This window comes from Artibeus jamaicensis, unplaced genomic scaffold, assembly GCF_021234435.1.
Source record: "Artibeus jamaicensis isolate MK-2021 breed Jamaican fruit bat unplaced genomic scaffold, CSHL_Jam_final contig_475, whole genome shotgun sequence".
In the NCBI taxonomy this organism is placed as follows: domain Eukaryota; kingdom Metazoa; phylum Chordata; class Mammalia; order Chiroptera; family Phyllostomidae; genus Artibeus; species Artibeus jamaicensis.
This window is the reverse complement of record NW_026521852.1, coordinates 7,104,780-7,126,215: the sequence shown is the minus strand read 5'-3', so window position 1 is coordinate 7,126,215 and position 21,436 is coordinate 7,104,780. Positions and strand designations below refer to the sequence as shown.

The following is a 21,436-nucleotide window of genomic DNA, read 5'->3' as shown; positions in this document are numbered from 1 at the left end:
TGGGCTCTGGCAAAGGAAGAGCAGAGAGGAATAGACACTTGAGGGGATATTTGGGCCAGTGGATTTTATAGGGGAGAGAACTGAGAGAGCATTTGCCAGGATCCTGGTGCTTAGTCATCCTCCATTCTGTAGGAGTCCTCTTGTTCAGGGAGACCACCTCCCTTCTAGTGGCATCAGTTAGAGGGGAGGCAATAGCTTCACCCACAGAAATTACTCTGGCCCACCCTGTGGTACTTAAGCCTGACTGCTGATTACAGAGTGACTAGACTGACAACTAAAGAAGTCAACCATAGACTGTGAATCCCTGATAGTTTTGAACAGGCTGCCTAAGGTAAAACTGTGACGACACCTGACATCACTAGAGGCAGATTCAGAAAGAAAGAAAGAAAAAAACAGTAGTAAATACTAGATGGTACAGAGAAGAAATCCACCATGGTCTACTTCTTTAATTTGTGATATTTTCTCTCTTTCATAGTTTATTTAACATCTACTTCTTATCCTTCAAGTTTGTACATATGAAGTGTACAAGTTTGTACACTAGATTTTATTTATAGTTTATGTCAAATCTCATATTTTTCTTCTCCTTTATTTTACACCATTGCACCTTCTTCTTTTGTTTTCTTATTGTTGCTTTAAATTTCATATTCTTTCTAAGTACAAATTATTTCCATTCAGCACCCTTAGTATTTCTCCCTGTTACAGCCTCTCAAAACTGTTTTCCTTGTCATTGCTCATCTCACATTACTTTTCCTGCTCTTAAAATACTTGTGTTCTCTCTCCATCTTTATCAATATTTGCTTTTTTGTGGATAGAGTGGTTGTTGTTATGTCATTTATTCAATTTTATCTCTAGATGTTCACTATTTTGGTATTTCGAATCACAAATTTTACAGTTCTCCTCTCCTACTCCATTGTGCCTTCCTCCTGCGCTTTCTTTTTTGTCTCAAATTTTAATTTTTCCTTGTCTTATCTTGGTTTTTATTCCTAACTCACTATTATTTCTTCCACTGTCATCTCAAAATCACTTCCCTTCCTCTACAAATCTCTGAAGATTTTCCTTCTTTGTTGTTGCCCTCTTTCTCCCATCACACCTATAAAAATGTTAGAGGAGGAGGGAGAGGAATAATAGGGGATAATGTGGGGACCATCAAGGAACATGTATGAAAGACACATGGACAAAGCCAAAGGGGTTGGATTCGAGAATGGGAGGTAGGGATGGGTGGGGAGGAGGACATGGTAAGGTAAAAATGGAGACAACTGTGCTTAAATAAGAATAACTTTTTTAATGTTAGCCCATTTGATGTTGATAGTGGTGTGCTGAATCTTTTTCTCCATTTAGGTTTCTATATATTTTTATTTATTTGCTTACTTTTTTTCTTTTTCTTTCTCTCTCTCACTTTATTTTTTTAAATTTCTATTTAAACCTAATACTATATGGTTCCCTTCCCTTGCTCCATTCCACCCTCTTCATTCCCTTTTTTATTATGTAATTTTTTCTTTATTTTTGAGTCTGCCTCCAATTTCCTACTCTTATTACTTATCCTCTCTCTACCCTCCCAAAAGCATTTTTTGAGTTAGTCATCTCATATTCTTTTCTCCTTTATTACAATAACCTTAATCTATTTCCACCCTTATTAATATTGGCTCATTCACTGTTAATAGTGTGATTGTGGATGGGGGTTATTTTTGAGGGTGTGGAATTGTTACCTGGGTTGTGTGGTTTTGACTGGGCAGTACCTGCATGGCAGCATGCAAGATGTAGAGGGTACAGTGACTCTCAGTCAATGAGCCAGAGGAAAGTACCAAACATAGAATAACCCAACAACAATCAAAACTCAATGACAACCAGAAAGCCTACATAAATGGACAAAGTTTTCCCAAGAGCATCAAGCCCAGGAGATCAAGTAGACCACGCCATTGAATCTCGCAGGTCTCCTACTGTGGAAGTTCATGCCACAAAGATAGGGACTCAAAGCAGATCAATATAAGAAGCAGAGTCTAGAAAAAAAGTACCCCCTAAACTAAGAAGAAAAAGAAACAACCCTAATCAAAAGGAAAGGAGGAGCCCCTAGAAAGGGCGCTAAATAAAATTGAGGCAAGTAAACTATTAGACACTGAATTCAAAATAATAGTTATAGTGTTGCTCATGAGCTCAGTGAGAACTACAAAGACCTACAGGGAAGGTACAAGGAATTTACCACAAAATACATTGGCATGAAAAGAAACATGGAAACTATAAATAGGAGCCAGGAGGAAATGAAGAATACAATTTTTGAGTTAAAGAACATAATAGAAGGAGTTAAAAACAGAGGATCAAATCAGTGAGTTGGAAGGCAAGGGAGAAAAAAAATTCCCAGACAAAGCAACAAAATGAAAAAGACTAAAAAAAAAAAAAAATGAAGAGAGTTTAAGGGAGCTGCAAGACAATATACAATGTAGTAAAATCCACATCATAGGAATAGCAGAAAGAGAATAAGAGGAGCCAGGCATAGAAAACCTGTTTAAAAACGTAATAACAGAAAACTCCTCTAACGTGATGAGGGAAAAAATCATGTGAGTCTAGGAAACACAGAGGTTCCCAATCAAAATGAACACAAAGAGGCTCACTCCAAGACTCATCATAATTTAAATGGAAAATTTTAAAGACAAAGAAGAATATTAAAGTAAGCAACAGAGAAACAGCTAGTAAAATACAATGAAGCCCCAAAAATGTTATCAGCTGACTATTCAACAGAAACATACAAGCCAAAAGGGAATAGCAAGAAATTCCCAGTAATGAAAAGCAAAGGCCTGCAAACAAGACTATTCTGCACAGCAAGCCTCACATTTAAAAGGGAAGGCAAAATAAAGAGCTTCCCAGGAACTCCACCTCCCCCAAAGCTAAAAGAATGCATCTTCACCATAAACAACATTACAAGACATGCTAAAGGGACTGCTTTAAGAAGATGAAGAAAAAGTGAGAGTGATGAAGACAGGTACAATGGGAAAAAAGGCAATTAATAAGTACCTATCAATGATAAAATTAAATGTAAATAAATTAAATGCTCCATTCAAAAGACACAGGGTAGATGAATGGATAACAATGATCCTCATATATACTGTCTACAAGTAACTCATGTCAGAACAAAAGATCTAAGCAGACTGAAAGCAAAGGGCTGAAAAATATTTCAGGCAAATGGAGTGAAAAAAAAGAAGTGGGGTAACAATACTTTATAGTCAAAACAGCATTTAAAACAAAGTCCACAAAAAGAGACAATGAAGGATGCTATATAATACTTATGGGAAAAAACCATCAAGAAGCTATAACCCTTATAAATATATATGCACCTAACATAGGAGCAGCAAAATATATAAGTAAAATCTTGAAGGCCTTCAAGAAAGATATCAACAGCAACACACTCATAGTATGGGATTTTAACACCACATTGTTAACAATGGGTAGGTCTTCCAAACAAAGAATCAACAAAGATATTGCGGCATTGAACAACAATCTAGATCAAATGGATTTCATTGATATATACAAAAACTTTCAAGAAAAAGAAGCAAAATATACACTCTTTTAAATGCACATGAGGCAATTTCAAAGCTAGAACTCATGGTAGGTCACAAAACAAGCCTCAACAATCTCACGTAAAACTGTAATTATATCAAGCATCTTCTCATATCACAAGGGCATGAAACTTGAAACCAACCTCAAGGAAAAAGACTCAAAACTGTTCAAATCCATGGGGACTGAATAACTGGCTATTAAATAATGAATGGGTTAAAATTACATATAGGAAGAAGCAAAAAATTCTGCAAACAAATGAAAAGAAGCATACAGCATCCCTGAATCTATGGGACACAGTGAGGGCAGCCCTGAGAGAGAAGTTCATAGCAATACAGGCCTCCCAAAAAAGACAGAAACATTTCAAACAAACAACCTCACCCTACATCTACCAAAAAAAAAAAAAAAAGAAAAGAAAGAAAGAAAGAAAAAGAAGGAACAACAGCAAACAATGTCCAAAGAGAATAGATGAAAGAAAATATTTAAGATGGGGGCAGAATTAAATGACATAGAGACTACAAACACAATTCTAAGGATCAGTAAATCCAGGAGTTGGTTCTTTAAGAAGATAAACAAAATAGACAAGCCTTTAAGTAGGCTCATTAAGAAAAGAAGAGAGAGGACACAAATAAACACAATCAGAAGTGAAAGAGGAAAGATTACAACTGATACCACAGAAATACACAGGATTGTAAGAAATTACTATGAAGAACTGTATGCCAAGAAATTTGAAAACCTAGGGGAAATGAACACACTTCTAGAAAAATACAATCTTCCAAAAGTCAATGAAAAAGAAGCAGAAAATCTAAATACACCAATAACAGCAGAAGAAATTGAAGCAGTAATCAAAAAAATTCCCATCACACAAAAGCCCTGGACCAGATAGTTTCACAGGAGAATTCTACAAAGCATTTAAGAAAGAGCTAACCACTATTCTCCACAGACTATTCCAAAAACTCCAGAAGGATGGAAAACTCCCAAATTCTTTTTATGAAGCCAGCATCATCCTAATTCCAAAACCAGTTAGAGACACAAGAAAGAAAACTTCAGGCCAATATTCCTGATGAACATAGATGCTAAAATCCTCAACAAAATATTGGCAGCCTGGCTGGTGTAGCTCAGTGGATTGAGCGCAGGCCTGCAAACCAGGCAATCACAGTTCGATTCCCAGTCAGGGCACATGCCCAGGTTGCAGGCAGGTTCCCTGCAGGCCAGTTCCCAGCAGGGGATGCACAAACGCAACCATACATTGATGTTTCTCTCCCTCTCTCCTTTCCTTCTCCTCTAAAGATAAATAAATAAAATCTTTAAAAAAATATTGGCAAATGGCATCCAACAATATATCCAAAAGATCATACACCATGACCAAGTGGGATTCATCCCAGGGATGCAAGGATGGTTCAATATTCACAAATCAGTAAATGTAATACATCACATAAACAAAAGTAAAGACAAAAACCACATGATCATACCAATAGACATGGAAAAAGCTTTTGATATGATACAACACCCATTTATGATAAAGCACTCAGCAAAGTGGGAATACAGAGAGCATTCCTCAATATAATAAAGGCCATATATGAGAGACCTACAGCCAACATCATACTCAATGGGCAAAAAATAAAAGCTTTTCCACAAAGATAGGAACAAGACAAGGATGTCCACTTTCACCACTTTTATTCAATATAGTATTGGAAGTTTTAGCCACAGTGATCAGGCAAGAAAAGGAAATAAAAGGCATCCAAATAAGAAAGAAGGAAGCAAAACTGTCACTGTTTGTAGATGACATGATAGTGTACATGGAAAATTCTATAGACTCTACCCAAAAACTGCTTGAACTAATTAATGAATTTGGCAAAATAGCCAAATTATTTTTATGAGGCCAGTATTATCCTAATTTCAAAACCAGGAAAAGACAAAACAAAAAGAGATAGCTATAGGCCAATATATTGGATGAATATAGAGGCTAAAATCCCCAACAAAATATTGGCAAATTGGATTAAGCAATACATTGAAAAGGCTATACACCAAGATGAAGTGGCATTCACTCCAGTGATGTAAGGGTGGTATAATATTCACAAATAAACAAACATAATACACCATATAAAAACACAAAAATCACATGATCACATCAGTAGATGCTGAAAAAGCATATGATAAAATACAGCACCCATCCACTATAAAAGTACTCAGCAAAGTGGAAATAGAGGGAGAATACTTCAACATAATAAAGGCCATATATAAAAAACCTAGAGATAATGCTACACTCAACAAGCAAAATCTAAAAGCTTTCCCACAAAGATCAAAAACAAGAGAAGGATGTTTGTTTTCACAAATGTTATCCAACAGAGTATGATGTTCTAGCCACAGTGATCAGACAAGAAAAAAATAACAAGCATGCAAATTGAAAAAGAGGAAATAAAAGTGTCATTGTTGGCAGTGACATGATAGTAAAGATAGAAAACCCTAAAGGTTACACCAAAAAATTCCCCAACCTAGTAAGTGAATTTGACAAAATAGAAGGATGTAAAGTCAATATTCAGAAATAAAAGGCATTTTTGTACAACAATGAAATATCAGAAACAGAAACCAGAAAATATTCCATTTATTACAGCAACTAGAAAAATACCCTACCATATGAAAATATGCTCAGCAACACTAGCTATCAGAGAGATGTAAATTAAAATCACAATGAGAGACCACTTCACACTGGTCAGAATGGTCATCGTAAACAAATCAACAAGCAACAGGGATTGGGGAGGGTGTGAAAAAAAGGGAATCCTTGTGCACTGTTGCTGAGAATGCAGACTGGTAAGACCACAGTAGAAGACAGTATAGAATTGTATTTTGACCTGGCAATTTCACTGCTGGTATTATACCCTAAGAACTGTGAAACACCAATTCAAAAGAACCTCTTCACTCCAATTTTCATAATAGCTCAATTCCCATTAGCCAAGTGCTAGAAGCAACCTAAGTGCCCATCAGTAGATGAATGGATCAAAAATCTATGGTACATTTACATGAAGGAATACTACACAGCAGAAAGAAAGAAGGAGCTCCTCCTCTTTGGAACAGCATGGATGGAACTGGAGAGCATTATGCTAAATAAAGTAAGCGAGATGGTGAAACACAAATACCATATGACCTCACCTAAAAGTGTAACCTAATCAACAAAACCAACAAGCAAGCAAAATATAACCAGAGACATTGAGATGAAGAACAAACTGACAGTAACCAGAGGGGAGGTGAGAGGAGATAATGAGGGGGAAAGAGGGAAGGGTTTTCAAAAACATCTATAAAGGACACATGGACAAAACCAAAGGGTGGTAGGGTCAAGGTGGGAAGTGTGGATGTCATGGGTAGGAAGAGCAGTGGGAGAAAAGTGGAGACAGCTGTACATGAACAACAATAAAAATAGTTAATAAAAATAAAGTACCTAGGAATATACTTAAGCAAGGAGGTAAAATATATGTATTCATAAAACTATGGAAAACAAGAAAGAAATTAAGGAAGATACAAACAAAAGGAAGCATATGCCATGTTCATGGATTAAAAGAATCAACATCATTAAAATGTCTATACTGCCCAAGGCAATCTATAGATTCAACACAGTCCCTATTAAAATACCAATGACATATTTCACAGATTTAGAATAAATATTTCAAGAAATTGTATGAAACCATAAAAGACCTTGAATGATGTCAGCAATTTTGAGAAAGAATAAAGTATCAGGATCACAATACCTGACATCAAACTATACTATAAGGCTACTGTAGTCAAAACAGTCCGGTACTGGTAAAAGAACAGACACACAGATCAGTGGAACAGAATATACAGCCCAGAAATAAACACAAATCTCCATGGTAAATTCACACTTGACAAAGGAGCAGAAACATAAAATGGAGTGATAATAGCCTCTTCAACAAATGGTGCTGGGATATCTGGAATAGTACATTAAAAAAAATGAAACTAGACCACCCATGTACATCATACACCAGAATAAACTCAAAATGTATGAAAGACTTGATCATAAGCCATGACACCATAAAGGCCCTAGAGGAAAACATAAGTAGTAAAACTTCAGATATCCCACAGAGCAATAATTTCACCAACATATCATCTAGGGCAAGGGAAATTAAAGAATAAACAAATGGGACTACATCAAATGTAAAAGTTTCTGAATGGCTATAGAAAACATCATCAAAATGAAAAGGGAACTGTGGGGAAAAACATATTTTCCAACAATACCTCAGACAAGGGTATGATCTCCAAAATATACAAAGAACTCATATGACTCAATGCCAGGAAGACAAACAATCCAATTAAAAATGGGTGAAGGGCCCTGGCTGATGTAGCTCAGTGGATTGAGCTCGGGCTGGAAACCAAGGAGTCGCCGCTTCAATTCCCAGTCAGGGCACATACCTGGGTTGTGGGTCAGGTCCCCATTGAAGGCCATGTGAGAGGCAACCACACATTGATGTTTCTCTCCCTCTCTTTCTCCCTCCCTTCCCCTGTCTTTAAATAAATAAATAAAATTGTTAAAAAATAGATGAAGGACTTGAAGAGATACTTCCTCAAGGAGAACAAACTAAGGGCATATACATATGAAACAATACTTAACATCACTAGTCATTAGAGAGATGCAAATTAAAGCCACAGTGAGATACTTTGTCACACTACTCAGAATGGCTATCATTAACAAATCAACAAACAGCAAGTGCTGGTGAGGATGTGGAGAAAACAGAACCCTAGTGCATTTTTGGTGGGAATGCAGATGGGTGCAGCCACTGTAGAAAACAGTATGACTTTCCTCAAAAACAAAAACAAAAAAAAACACTAAAAATTAACTGTCTTTTGACCTGTCAATTCCACTGCTGGGATTTTACCCTAAGAATCCTGAAACACCAATTCAAAAGAACCTACACATCCCAATGTTCATAGCAGCATGATTTACAAAAGACAAGTGCTGGAAAAAGCTTAAGTGCCCATCAGTAAATGAGTCAATCAAACAACTGTGATACATTTACACAATTGAATACTATATAGCAGAAAGAAATAAGGATCTACTACTCTTAGGACAGCATGGATTGGAGATATTATGCTAAGTAAAAAAGCTCAGCAGTGAAATACAAATACTATTTGATCTATCTATATGTGGAACCTAATGAAGAAAACAAACAAACAGACAAAACAGAACCTGAGGCATGGAAACAAGGAACAGACTGGCATGGGCCAGATGGGAGTGGGGATGAGGATATGAGAGGGAATTGGAAGGTCCTAGTTAATAAACAAGTATGGATGACCATGCACATTGACAACAGGGTGGGGATTGATTGTGGAAGGGCAGGGGAGAGGAATTGGGGGGGCAACTGGGACAACTCTAATAGAACAACAATACAAAATAGTTAAAATGAAAATTTTTATCTCATAAATATTTTATCATAATAAAATATATATTGTCTGCATAAAATAACAATTTATATGTATTTCCTTCAATCAACACAAAGTCAAAAGTGCACAAGCATTTTATCAACATATATTATAGCTAGAAGTAGGTGCTGCTGATCATGGTACCTTGTGAGATTAAACATTCACATACATTTAGGTAGTCATTTTAACTATTTCTGGTGCTGAAAGTTTATGAAATACTGTATCGTCTTCCCACAAGACAATGAGCAAAACAAAGAAGTAACTATAAATGGTATGCCCTTTGATATTCTGCTTGTTCCAACATGTTGTCTGAGCTTATTTTTTAAAAATAATTTAAGGTGATTACATGGTTGTTTTGTAAAATCTCAAGGTTACTCTTTAAAATTTAAAATGGGACCAAGACAAGCATGAATATCTCATGTCTTTCTGACTTTACATACTCTCTAGCGAATGTATGGATTTCTGTGGGGTTAGGAAAACATAATGTATCTTTTGGGACCTCTGCCAACTGTGAGTGTATCCCAGCAAATGAAGTCCAAACACTATCATATCACTGTAGAAATGTCAAATAACTTATCAGGACTTGTAAGTGTCCCACAAATTTTTCTAGTACATAGAATAATTTGGTGAGTACTAGACAATGTCCATTCCCATGTCTGCCTTACCCCAGCTGCTTCTTCATCAGTTCCATAATTAGTGTTGTCTACAATAGGTTCTTTCTCTCTAATCCATGCTTCTGCTTCATGCAGGTCAGCCAGGTACTGCTGGAACTGGACGTTGGCCTCAAGATCATTTTGCCGCCTAGCAGCTCGAGCCTGTAGAGACTGCATATTCTCATTCAAACTCTTTACCCTAGAGGCCACATCTTCTGCAGCAAAGTGTCCTATGGAGTAGTTATAAAAAAGGTAATTGTTACTCTGATTAACATTCATTACAATTCAATTCTTTTGGTAACCTTGGGGAGAGAAAAGGAGGCATGAGGATGATGCTCGTTCTCAGTGTGACATTTTACCTAAATTCCTGGAAATCAGAATGATGGGACAGGCATAATGGGGTGGTAGTGTAAGTGTGTCTGGGTGGTGGTTAAGTGGATAGTATGTTCTGTTATACGGACTTGAAAACAAAATACCTACATGAAGGTGCTTCTCAAAGTTTCAAAACCATATTCTCTTGACTAAATAGAACATTCAACAGATTTCCATTTCTGTCCATGAAGGACTTATTACTATATAAATCTCTCTCTACCTAAACAATTAGAAAAGAGGACAGGAAACTGTAAATTGCAATAATTTTCAGAAATTGGGCAGAAGATTATGAATCCCAAGAGAAGGAAAAGAAGTAAGGTGTGTCTTATTATTGCCACAGTTTATATCTGGAGCAGTTTCTGGGCTGTAGTACTAGGAGGGTTAACCCAAAAAAACCTAGCAATCACACTGAGTTGAGGAGACAGAAATCAGATTTGGGGGAAGACAAGGCAGGTAGAGCTTGTGGAATTGAGAACTTAAAAGAAAGGCGTTACACAAAGATGGAGCCTCAAATATATGCAAAGATATGCAAAAAACACTGTACTAACTGCTTTAAAAATTTTAATCCCCAGGTTACATATAATTTTTGAATATTACTAGGGATCACTTTAAGGTTTTCTTAAATGGTGATATCTGTTTGCATAGTTAACATATCAGAAATTGAATCAGCAAAATTTTTAATGTATACACAAGTATTTATTCCATTAACAATTAAAAGGTGTCCAATACACAGCCCAAGGGCTGCATGCACTCCAGGAGGGTTATGAATGCAGCCCAAAACAAAATCATAAATTTACTTAAAACATTATGAGATTTATTTTGCTTTTGTTAGTGTTTGTATATTTAATGTACAGCCTAAGACAACTCTTATTCCAGTGTGGCCCAGAGATGCCAGAACTTTGGACATCCCTGCTTAGAAAATAGCCTTATCACATATCATGTAAACCTTGGAAAACTTCACTGTACACTTATGAAAGAGTGAGTGTGAAAAAGTATAGGAGATCATTCTTCATGGTGTGAGCCCAGCTTCCATTCAGAAAGGCCAGTGGAAAGCAAGGTCCAATGCACAGGACCCACACCCATGGAGAGGTTCTCCCATGGGGAATCAGGCCTGCATTGTACCTAGGCTGCTTTGAGACTTGCTTTTTTGCTAAAATTCCCTCACCCTGAATTGAGGCTGTAGGTACTTACTATAACTTCCTAAAGTCTGTGCTAAACCTCCCCAGTATGGAGTGAAACCGGTTCAACAACTTTTGCCTTTGGCCTGAAACATCCTTCTCTTTGAAGTAATTAGCATCATTCTTTCCTTTGTTTTCTGTAAAAGGTAACAACCTAAAGCAAACGATGCACAGTAAATGAGGATCCTCCTCAATGTAATGTACCTGGAAAAGTAAAAAAAGCCTGTCAAGGCAAGGATTGGCATGCTCTCCTCTTGAGAGAATGGCCATGCCATCCCTTTTCCTCCACAGGACTTGGTAGTTTGTGTGAATTTGTCTCATATTTCATCCACAATGCTGCAGACACTGCTTGTCTGTGTCTGTGTCAAAAAAGCAAATCTCTTTGCATTATTATGAAAACCACAAGACAAAAGTTAGAAAATCACCACATTAGAATAAATGCACATGCATGTGTACACACACACCACAGAACTGAAACTAATAAAAAACATAGAACATGCAGATGGCCAACAGACATATGAAAAGATGCTCAATGTTACTAATCATCAGATAAATGCAAATTAAAACTACAAGAGGTAGCATATTATACTCGTCAGAACAGCTATCATCAATAAATCAACAAACAGCAAGTGCTGGTGAGGATATAGAAAAAGGGGAACTCTTTTGCACTGTTGGTGGGAATGCAGACTGGTATAGCCACTGTGGAAAGCAATGTGGAGATACTTCAGAAAATTAAAATGGGTATCCTGTTTGACCCAGCAATTCCACTTATGGGAATATATCTGAAGGAACACAAAACACTAATTCAAAAGAATGTGAGCACTGTCATATTCATTGTAGTGTTATTACAATCACCAAGATATGGAAGCAGCCCAAGTGCCCATCAATAGATGAATGGATAAAACAACTATGGGACATTTACACAATGTAATACTACTTAGTTGTAAAAAAGAAGAAAATTTTATCCTTTGTGGCAGTATGGATGGGCTTTGAGAACATTATGTTAAGTAAAATAAGCCAGTCAGAGAAAGACAAATACCATATGATTTCACTCATATATGGAATCTAATGAACAAACTATACTAACAAGGAGAATGGAGTCAGACTCACAGGTGGAGAGGAAAAAGATAGCTAATGGGGAAGGAGGTTATAGGTTAGAGGGATTGAGCAAAACGGAAAAAGGGCTCATGGACATTGACAAGAGCGTGGTGATTGATGCAGGGCAGGGGTTATAAGAAGACTAACAGATAACATAAAAATACAATAAAGATTAAATTTTATTTTTAAATATTTTATTTAGTTAGTTTTAGAGAGAAGAGACAGGAGGGAGAAAGAGAGGAAGAGAAACATCAATGTGTGAGAGAAATTTCAATTGGTTGCCTCTCACACACCCTCAACTTGGGTCTTGGCCCTCAACCCAGGCATGTGCCCTGACTGGGAATTGAACTGGTGGACTTTCAGTGCACAGGCCAATCTACTGAGCCACACCAACCAGATCTAAAGATTAAATTTTTTAAAAAACATAGCATTCCATCGTGTAAATACACCACAGTTTTTTGATCCACTCATTTACTGATGGACACTTAGGTTGCTTCCAGCACTTGACTATTGTAAATTATGCTGCTATGAACTTTGGGGTATGCAGATTCTTTTGAATTGTTGTTTCAGGATTCTTAGGGTATAGTCCCAGCAATGACATTATGGGGTTGAAAGGGAGTTTCATATTTAGTTTTCTAAGAATATTCCACAGTGTTTTCCACAGTGGCTGCACCAGTCTTCATTGGAGGAGCTCCTACCCTTTGTGAAAGCTTGGATGAATCTGAGAAACATTATGCTAAATGAAATAAGTCAGACAGTGAAAGACAAATACCATATAATCTCATCTATTAGTGGAACCTAATCAACAAAATAAACAAGCAAATAAAATATAACCAGAGACGTCAAAATTGAGAACAAACTGACAGTAACCAGAGGGGAGGTGGGAAGGGATATTGGGTGAATTAGGAGGAAGGGTTGTCAAGGAACATGTATAAAGGACACATGGACAAAGCCAAAGGGGGGGTAGGATTGAGGGTGGGAGCTAGGGATGGCAGGGTTGGAAGGGAGTGGTGGCGGAAAAAAGACAACTGTACTTGAACAATAAAAAAGATTTTTTTAAATGTCAAAAAAAGCAAAAAGAAGTAAATAAACTTTTTTGTTTTCTCTGATACTTTGTAAGCACTTTATTATTTTTTACTGTTGTTCAAGTACAGTTGTCTCCATTTCCTCCCCTACACCCCCTGCCCCACCCTCCCACCCACCCATTTCTGCCTCTCACCCTTCATCTTATATATACCCCTTTGGTTTGTCCATATGTCTTTTATATATATTCTTTGAAGACACTTCCCCTTTCTTTCCATCATAATCCTCCCCTTCCTCTCTTCTGGTTACTGTCAGTTTGTTCTTTATTTCAATGTGTAATAAATACACAGTTGTCCTGGCTGATGTGGGTCGGTGGACTGAGTGCTGGCCTGTGAACCAAAGGGTTGCCTGTTCAATTCCCACTCAGGGCACATGCCTGGGTTGCAGGCCAGGTGATGGGAGTCAACCACACACTGATGTTTCTCTTCCTCTTTCTCCCCTTCTCTCTAAAAATAAATAAATCAAGTCTTTAAAGAGTATACAGTTAATCTAAAGAAAACAGAAACTAATGAACAACAGTGACAACAAAACACCCAAAATGTTAGATTTATATTTACCTGTACTGATAATCACTTTAAATGTGTGTGGTTTAAATGCTACAATTTAAAAGGGAAAGATTACCAGATTGCATAAAATAAAAGCAAAGTCTGAGTTTATGCTACTTATAACAAATCTGCTTTATTTGTTTGTTATCCTTATGCAGGGGCCATTCTAATCTCTGTATTGTTTCAATTCTAGTGTATGAGCTGCTGAAGCAAGCATAAGAAGTCTTTTTTTAATGTAAAAATTATAATGAAAAAAAAAGGATGGAGAAATACATATTATGCAAACATGAGTCAAAGACAAAGTGACTATGTTAATATTGTAATAAGTAGTCTTTAGAATATCACCAGAGCTGTATCATAATGTTAAATATTTAAATTCATCAATAAGATGAGCCTGAATATATATGCAGCAACAGGGCTTCAACACACATAAAACTAAAAGAACTAAAAAGGGGCATAGACAATAGTATGATGATTGTGGGGTGAGTGTGAGTTGAGGTAGAAGAGTGTATGGAGAATAAATGATAATGTAAAGTACAATAAAAATGAACTACTAAAATATAAAATGAAAAATAAAAGATATGAAGAGAGAAATAGATAAAATCCATAATTATACCTGGAGATTTCAAAAGAAGAAATAACATGAGTCACTATATTGAAATAGGCATCCCAGATAAATATTTTTAGGCTTGAATAACTCAACTGAGATCTAAATTTTGTTCAGCAATCTGAATTTTAAATTATACTTTTTTTTAAAATATTTTCTTTATTTATTTTTCGAGAGAGGGGAAGGGAAGGAGAAAGAGTGGGAGAGAAACACCAATGTGTGGTTGCCTCTCATGCGTCCCCTGCCGGGAACTGACCTGCAACCCAGGCATGTGCCCTGACTGGGAATCGAACCGCGATACTCTGGTTCACAGGCCCGCACTCGATCCACTGAGCTACACCAGCCAGGGCTTAAATTATACTTTTGATAGCTGGATACTGGCTGGCATCAACAGAGGTAAAAATCCCAATGAAATCTGCATTGGTTATACCACACCTGATATATGATATTTGGTTCTGACTAACATTTAACTAGCAGGGGTTCCTGAATATGAGAGAACAATAAGAGGAAAGACACTGAGAATATTAAACCACAAAAAAAGTAAAGAATCAGTGTTATTTACCATAAAGATTAAGACATTGGAAACCTCAGATATGTCTTCACAAATTTGAAAATTCTGATATGGGAAAAGGACTTGATTTGTTTTATGTAGTTTTGCCATTTAAATTCTGAATTTTATAACTTCTACAGAAAATTGCATTGATTATTATGATAATATATTTTATTTTAATATTTTTAGCTTTGCATAAAAATAGAAATGACTGGCTCAGGAGGAAAGGAGTTTCCTGTTATTGGAATCTACAAACATTGTGTCTGTCAGAAATGCCCAAGGGGAATTCCAGCATTGGATGGTAACATAGATCAGATATCTTTAAATTCTCTTAAAACCCTAAAATTGAGTAAACTTTCTTCCAATAAGTTTGGCATAAAGATGATTGCTCAACTCAGTCTGAATCATACATACCTTCCTTTACCATTTTGTTTCCCCTCTCAGTTATCATGTGAATGCGTGGCTCATGGCTTGCAATGTCGTCCTGGATGACTCGATGTCTATTCAAAAGATTCTTTGAGGCAATCAGGTCCTTGCCTACAGATGAAAAATGATTTCAATGTCTGGTATTCTAGTTTGTGGAATAAGAAGAGGTTATTCTACTCCTTAACTTTCAGACTGACAAGTTCTTTTTTTGACATATTAAACATTGAGTGAATTTCCTGAAATGTATACCATTTGTCTGAGTTAACTCTGCTCAGCTCTGTTATTTTCCTTGCATCTTTGTACTAGGAAAATTCAATTCCTTATCTTACAAAAGATAATAAATGAAGTACTGTTCTCTTCGGAAGACAGGTAGAAAGGCAAGTAACTTTCCAGATTAAATTTCCAATATTATGCAACCAATTTTCTTTCAAAATACTGTTGTGGAAAAATCAGAATCTTCCACTTCTAATTTCTTTAGGTGTCAAGGAGTTAGTAAATCCTCTAAATTTAGAAGTTTTCAGCATGAAAGTGGCACAATGTTTTTAATTTTTGTTTGAAAGTGTTAGAAATAACTTATAAAAGGTGCCTCATAATTGCTTAACATTAATAAGCATAAACAAATATTACGTATTGTTAGATTTCTCCATCTTTTTAGATCCCCAGTGCACCCTTTCTTGTCCCCATCTATGCTTCACCTATCTTACTTCCAAAATGTCTTCCCTATACTTCACAGAAAATGTCTCTCCAGAAAGTTTCTATGTCCATCCACCATTCAAAGAGATCTTTTCTCTTGCAGGAAGTTTTACTGTACTAAGCTCTTTATTGTCACCATTGTCTAAGCCTTTATAGCTGTTATCAATACATTCATATAAAGTTTGCATTATATTTATGTGCACTTTTTTCTCTATTTCAATGCAAATGTCCTGGCATTGACAATGGTAAACTGATAGCTTCCAAAGAAAAGTAAAACGTGTACCTTATCTGCTACTTTACCTCCTTTATACTTATATCTCATATAGTTATAAAAGAGATTCCCCCAACAATATAAACAAAAACTCTTGTTACCTCAAAGACTAACCATGGTCCCTCAACCAAGGACCTTGGTAATAACATAAGTTAGAGAAAGTAGCCAAGATCAGAGCACTCTACCTTTTCCCAAAGGCCTGAAATTCATGGTACTGTTTAAGTCTGGTTTTAGAAGGTAAACTTTTAAGTACATATTTAAAAAAAAATTCTCATGGAAGATTGAAAAGAGCAAACTTTGTTCCACCAATGCTCTATCTCAGATCTCTCAATTTGCAGAACTTGGAGTTCTCCTTAGTGCTCAACTTGCTCAGTTTGTACTTACCAAGGAAGGTAGAAGCTGCTGAAGGTTCAGTCTCTTGGATCCAGGCCTCCTCATCCTCTGTGTCTCTGCAAATCTGCTGCAGGTGAAGAAGGTCAATGAGCTTCTTTTTCCGGGTAGCCAGTGGTTCCTTCAGAGCCTCAAACCTGGACACCAGGTATTCCTGTCTTGCCCGTATGTTCCCAACATCAGGATGATCTGTTTCTTCAAAATATGTCACCAGGTCTGTGATGGTGTCTACCTGTTCCTAAGGAAGAAATTGAATGGGTTTCAAGAAATCATGCTGTTTAGTAGAAAGAGATGATAGTTTGGTGTAGGGAGGGCATAGAGAGAGAATCAGCTTCTGTATATACTATGTTAAGACTTCAAATCAGTAAAATAAAATGGAAGGGATTACTATTTTGAGAAACAGTTAATCAGTCTAAGAGTTATTTATGGGACAGTGGTTTTCAAACCATATTTTAGAAAAAACAATATTTGTAGAGTGTGCCAAAGAAATCAGAGATATCAGAATTACAGAACCTTAATTGTTGTGGCCCTAAGGAAAATGGCAGGGAGCATTTTCAATCTCAGTTCATCTTTCCTCTTCTTTCTCTCCCCTTAAAATGAACTACGATTGTAAATAACATAGACACTGCTGAGGCTTTGGTTTGTTGCATAGCAGGAACAATGCCTATAAGATGAAATGTGATGTCTCAAAACAAATGTCAAAGAAATTCAAAGGCATTGCCTTGGTCAATACCTACTTGTGTGAATTGGAATAAATCACAGTCCCCATTTGGGCCATCATATAATAAAGAAGAACTAGAGAAATAGAGTTTCAAAACTCTCTCTGGAAATAAAATGTTAATTGTTTTTCTATATGCTAAAATAGACACAAAAGATGCATTTCATCTTATTAGTGAGGTCTGCAGAAGCAAGTATGTAGGATTTTAATTTGTCTGCTTGTTTCATCATTTTGTTGGGGTAAGGGAAAGCAGTAAATAAAAGTTCTTTCAACAGATAGGTGGACAGTAGGCATTTGTTTCACTTATTCTATTTTGATATTCAATTCTGAACCTATAAATGTTTTGATGTATCTTTTCTCAATTTGGAACAAAACATTAACCATCAATAGCTTCTCAAAACATATACTCACTTCTCCACAAAAAATTAAAGTCTCTATAAATAATTAAGATTAATATCTCTCACTAGCCAACTGTTCTCATCTCTTAGGGCACTTTAACTTTAAAAAACATAGTAGCGTAATACAGTGATTTTGAAACATCATAATTATCATCATCATTATGGATTGATGCATTATTTGAAAACCTCTAATGTAGCCCAAAATACCCCAAAGAAGATAAAAGACTATATAGATTTTGTTTTTCTACCTCATTCTTTTACTTCGAACTCCATCAAGTCATTCTTAGAGCTGTATAAATGAGGTTTTTTTGCTCTGTGTTCTGTAGATTATTCTGTCTGTCCCATTTCACCCAAAGTGACCAAAAAATCAGATATCATGAAAGTGTAATCTTTCTAACAAGAAAGATTAGTGAGACCTAGGAAACAGTGGAATCATTTTTAAACATAAGCTAATATTCATAGGGATGAGAAATTGAGTCAACTTGAAGTAGATTTTCACTGAGGTTTCAAAAAATTATATTTAGTATCTATATAAACTTACTTGATAAATTTATTTAATATAATAGTATAGTGGAAACATGACAGGGGTGAAACCCAAACTAAGAGCCTAGACATCTCTATCACAAACTTGTCCCTGGTGTTAATTTGTGAAGTTGCTTCACTTGTACAGGTTTCAAATTTCTGAACAAATCAACAAAATATAGTAGTATTAAAGATATGTTCAAGCTTTGCATCACAGAATGCTCAAACAAGAAGAGGCAATTTTATCCAAACCTCTATTTTATAGGATAAATACAGGTTTGAAAAGGTAAAAGACACACCAAAGATCACAAAACTAGCAATTGACAGACTAATAAAACCCATATTTCTGGACTGAGTATGAAGTATCATATTAAGTCAATAAAGTATTATATCAGCCATGGGGTCCTGATGAGAGACACCAGGTAATCTTTATTTTGTTTACCTCTTTCTCTTAATAATAATTATTTATTATGAGTTTCCTCAGAGCATATATAACTGCTTTGGCCTACATCTGGTCAAAGAGCTAGCAACAAACCTGATGAGTAGTCACACCAGATTCCAAGAGGTTGTGCTTCCTGAGTAGATTCTGTACATCAGCCAGGCCTTTCCCATAATCCTCAGAGGTAGCCTGACACTCTACCTCCTCAAGCCAATGCTTAAGGTCTTCTGCATTATTTTCAAATTGCAGCTGTTTGTTAGCTTCATACAACTGGGTCCCTGGGAGAAGACATTAAGTATAAGACAGGTACCATGCCTACTTCTTATTTCTTTTTCTATTTTTAATTTTTATTTATTTTTAAAAACATTTTTTATTTTTATTGCTGCTCAAGTACAATTTTATGCCTTTTCTCCCCAACCCTCCAAGCACTGTAGCCTTCCTCACTTTCCTTCCCTGTTTCCACCCCCCTTGTTATTGTTCATGTATTTTTTCAATGTATCCTTTTTTAAAATTTTAATTGTTGTTCAAGTACAGTTTTCTGCCTTTTACCCGTATTCAAACCCACCCTCCCAACCCTCTCCACCTCCCTCTCATTCCCACCCCCTTTTGGTATTGCCCATGTCTCCTTTATGTGTGTTCCTGCAAATCCTCCCCCTTTTTCCATGAAATTCCTTCCCCTCTCCCCTCTGTTCTCTATTTCCCCTGAACAGGCTTGTTCTCTATTTCAGTGTCTTTGGTTATATTTTGTTTGTTTGTTTGTTTGTTTTGTTTACTAGGTTCCTGTTAAAGATGAGATCATATGGTGTTTGTCTTTCACTACCTGGCTTATTTCTCTTAGCATAATGCTTTCCAGTTCCATTGATGCTCTTGCAAAGGGTAGGAGCTCCTTCTTTCTTTCAGCTGCACAGAATTCCATGGTGTAAATGTACCATAGTTTTTTTAATCTATTCATTTACTGATGGGCACCTAGGTTGCTTCTAACATTTGGCTATTTAAATTGTGCTGCTATGAACATTGGGGTGCATAGGTTCTTTTGGATTGGTGTTTTGGGGGTTCTTGGGATATAATCGTAGCAGTGGAATTGCTAGGTCAAAAGGCAGATCCATTTTTAGTTTTCTTAGAAAATTTCAGACTGTTTTTCATTGTGGTTGTACCAGTCTGCAATCCCACCAACAATGCACTAGGGTTCCCTTTTCTCCACAACCTCTTCAACACTTGTTGTTTGTTGCTTTGTTTATCATGGCCATTCTGACTGGTGTGAAGTGGCATCTCATTGTGGTTTTAATTTGCATTCCTCTGATGGCTAGAGATACTGATCATCTTTTCATGTGTCTCTGGATCCTCTGTATGTCCTCCTTGAAGAAGCACCATGACTACTTCTAATTATAACATAATATATCTTCCATAAACTTGAAAAACTTAACATTTTGATAAGCCAATGGAAAATGTTTAGCTATCATATGTAATCATACAAGAAGCTAACTTAAATTTGTATAGCTTGGTGGTATTTGTTTTTGATAAAGTAGTATTCTCAAAACAAACAAAAAAAATCCAGTAAGTTCATTCCCAGTGAGGTACAGTGCTGTTGTCTTCTATTTTAAACAGCCTGGATATTTTCACATGACATTTCTTGCTTTATATTTATACCTCCTTTTCAAAGGGATTCAAATCCAACACTGCACTTTCCAAGATAAGTATAAAACTTAAGGTTAGTTCACTTTAAAATTTTGAATTCTCTTTTTATAGATGTCTTTTTTTCAGAACTTTGTTAGCCCCTTCTTAGTTCTTGTTCTTCATCATAAACCATGCCCCACAAATTTTCTCTTCCAAAAATTTTTGGATTATGTACACTGTTCCAAAACTTGTTGTTCTATGATCTTATAGGGATGATTTACAATATTTCTGGGTAGCAATTACTGTATCTCTTGATGGTGGTGAATAGATGAAATTTCTTATTGGTATAGTCAAGTTAATTTTTTTCCTAAACCAAAAATCAGAATGTCATCAAACAAAATCAGTATGCTATACCTATTCTATAATGAGGGCAAAGTCACATCTATAGAGGATGTTTAGAACAGGTAAAATATTAATAGGATAACCTCATCATTTGTGTTAATTATTATTATTGATTAATTTTCCACTGGAAGAGGTGAATTTATATGTTAGTAGAAACATTCTAGTCATATATGGGAAAGAATTTAAGAGCTTAAGCACAGCCTGAGCACTTCAAAAAAGAAAAAAGTCATCATAAAAATGAAATATTGTGGGAATATCACATGTGGTACCAACAATCTTCTTTTAATGTTTAATTTACCTGGGTCATTACATCTCATCATGCTTATAGAACCAAAATATGTAAAACTTAATCTAAGGACAATAGTTGTAGGTTCATAGAGAATATATAATTAATGGTTGCTGTATATTTATTCAAAAATAATATAAAAAGTTAAAGAAAAAAGCAGAGGTAGTTTCAGTAAAATAAATACTACATATATGAAGAAAACCTAAAATTCTGTA

The 21,436-nt window shown here is 35.9% G+C and overlaps 1 protein-coding gene and 1 pseudogene across 2 annotated transcripts in view; both read right to left on the bottom strand.

Annotated features, from left to right (window-relative positions):
* Window positions 1–21,436, bottom strand: part of SPTA1 (spectrin alpha, erythrocytic 1) — a 225,771-nt gene that overhangs the window by 143,441 nt on the left and 60,894 nt on the right. For both annotated transcript variants that reach the window (XM_037166281.2, XM_053668006.1), the window contains exons 16-19: window positions 19,016–19,197; window positions 16,837–17,080; window positions 15,477–15,599; window positions 9,642–9,859 (exon numbers count right to left, since the gene is read on the bottom strand). In XM_037166281.2, coding sequence (XP_037022176.2) covers window positions 9,642–9,859; window positions 15,477–15,599; window positions 16,837–17,080; window positions 19,016–19,197 — 767 coding nt within the window. The remainder of the gene's footprint in view (window positions 1–9,641; window positions 9,860–15,476; window positions 15,600–16,836; window positions 17,081–19,015; window positions 19,198–21,436) is intronic.
* Window positions 14,019–14,118, bottom strand: LOC119064517 (uncharacterized; annotated as a pseudogene).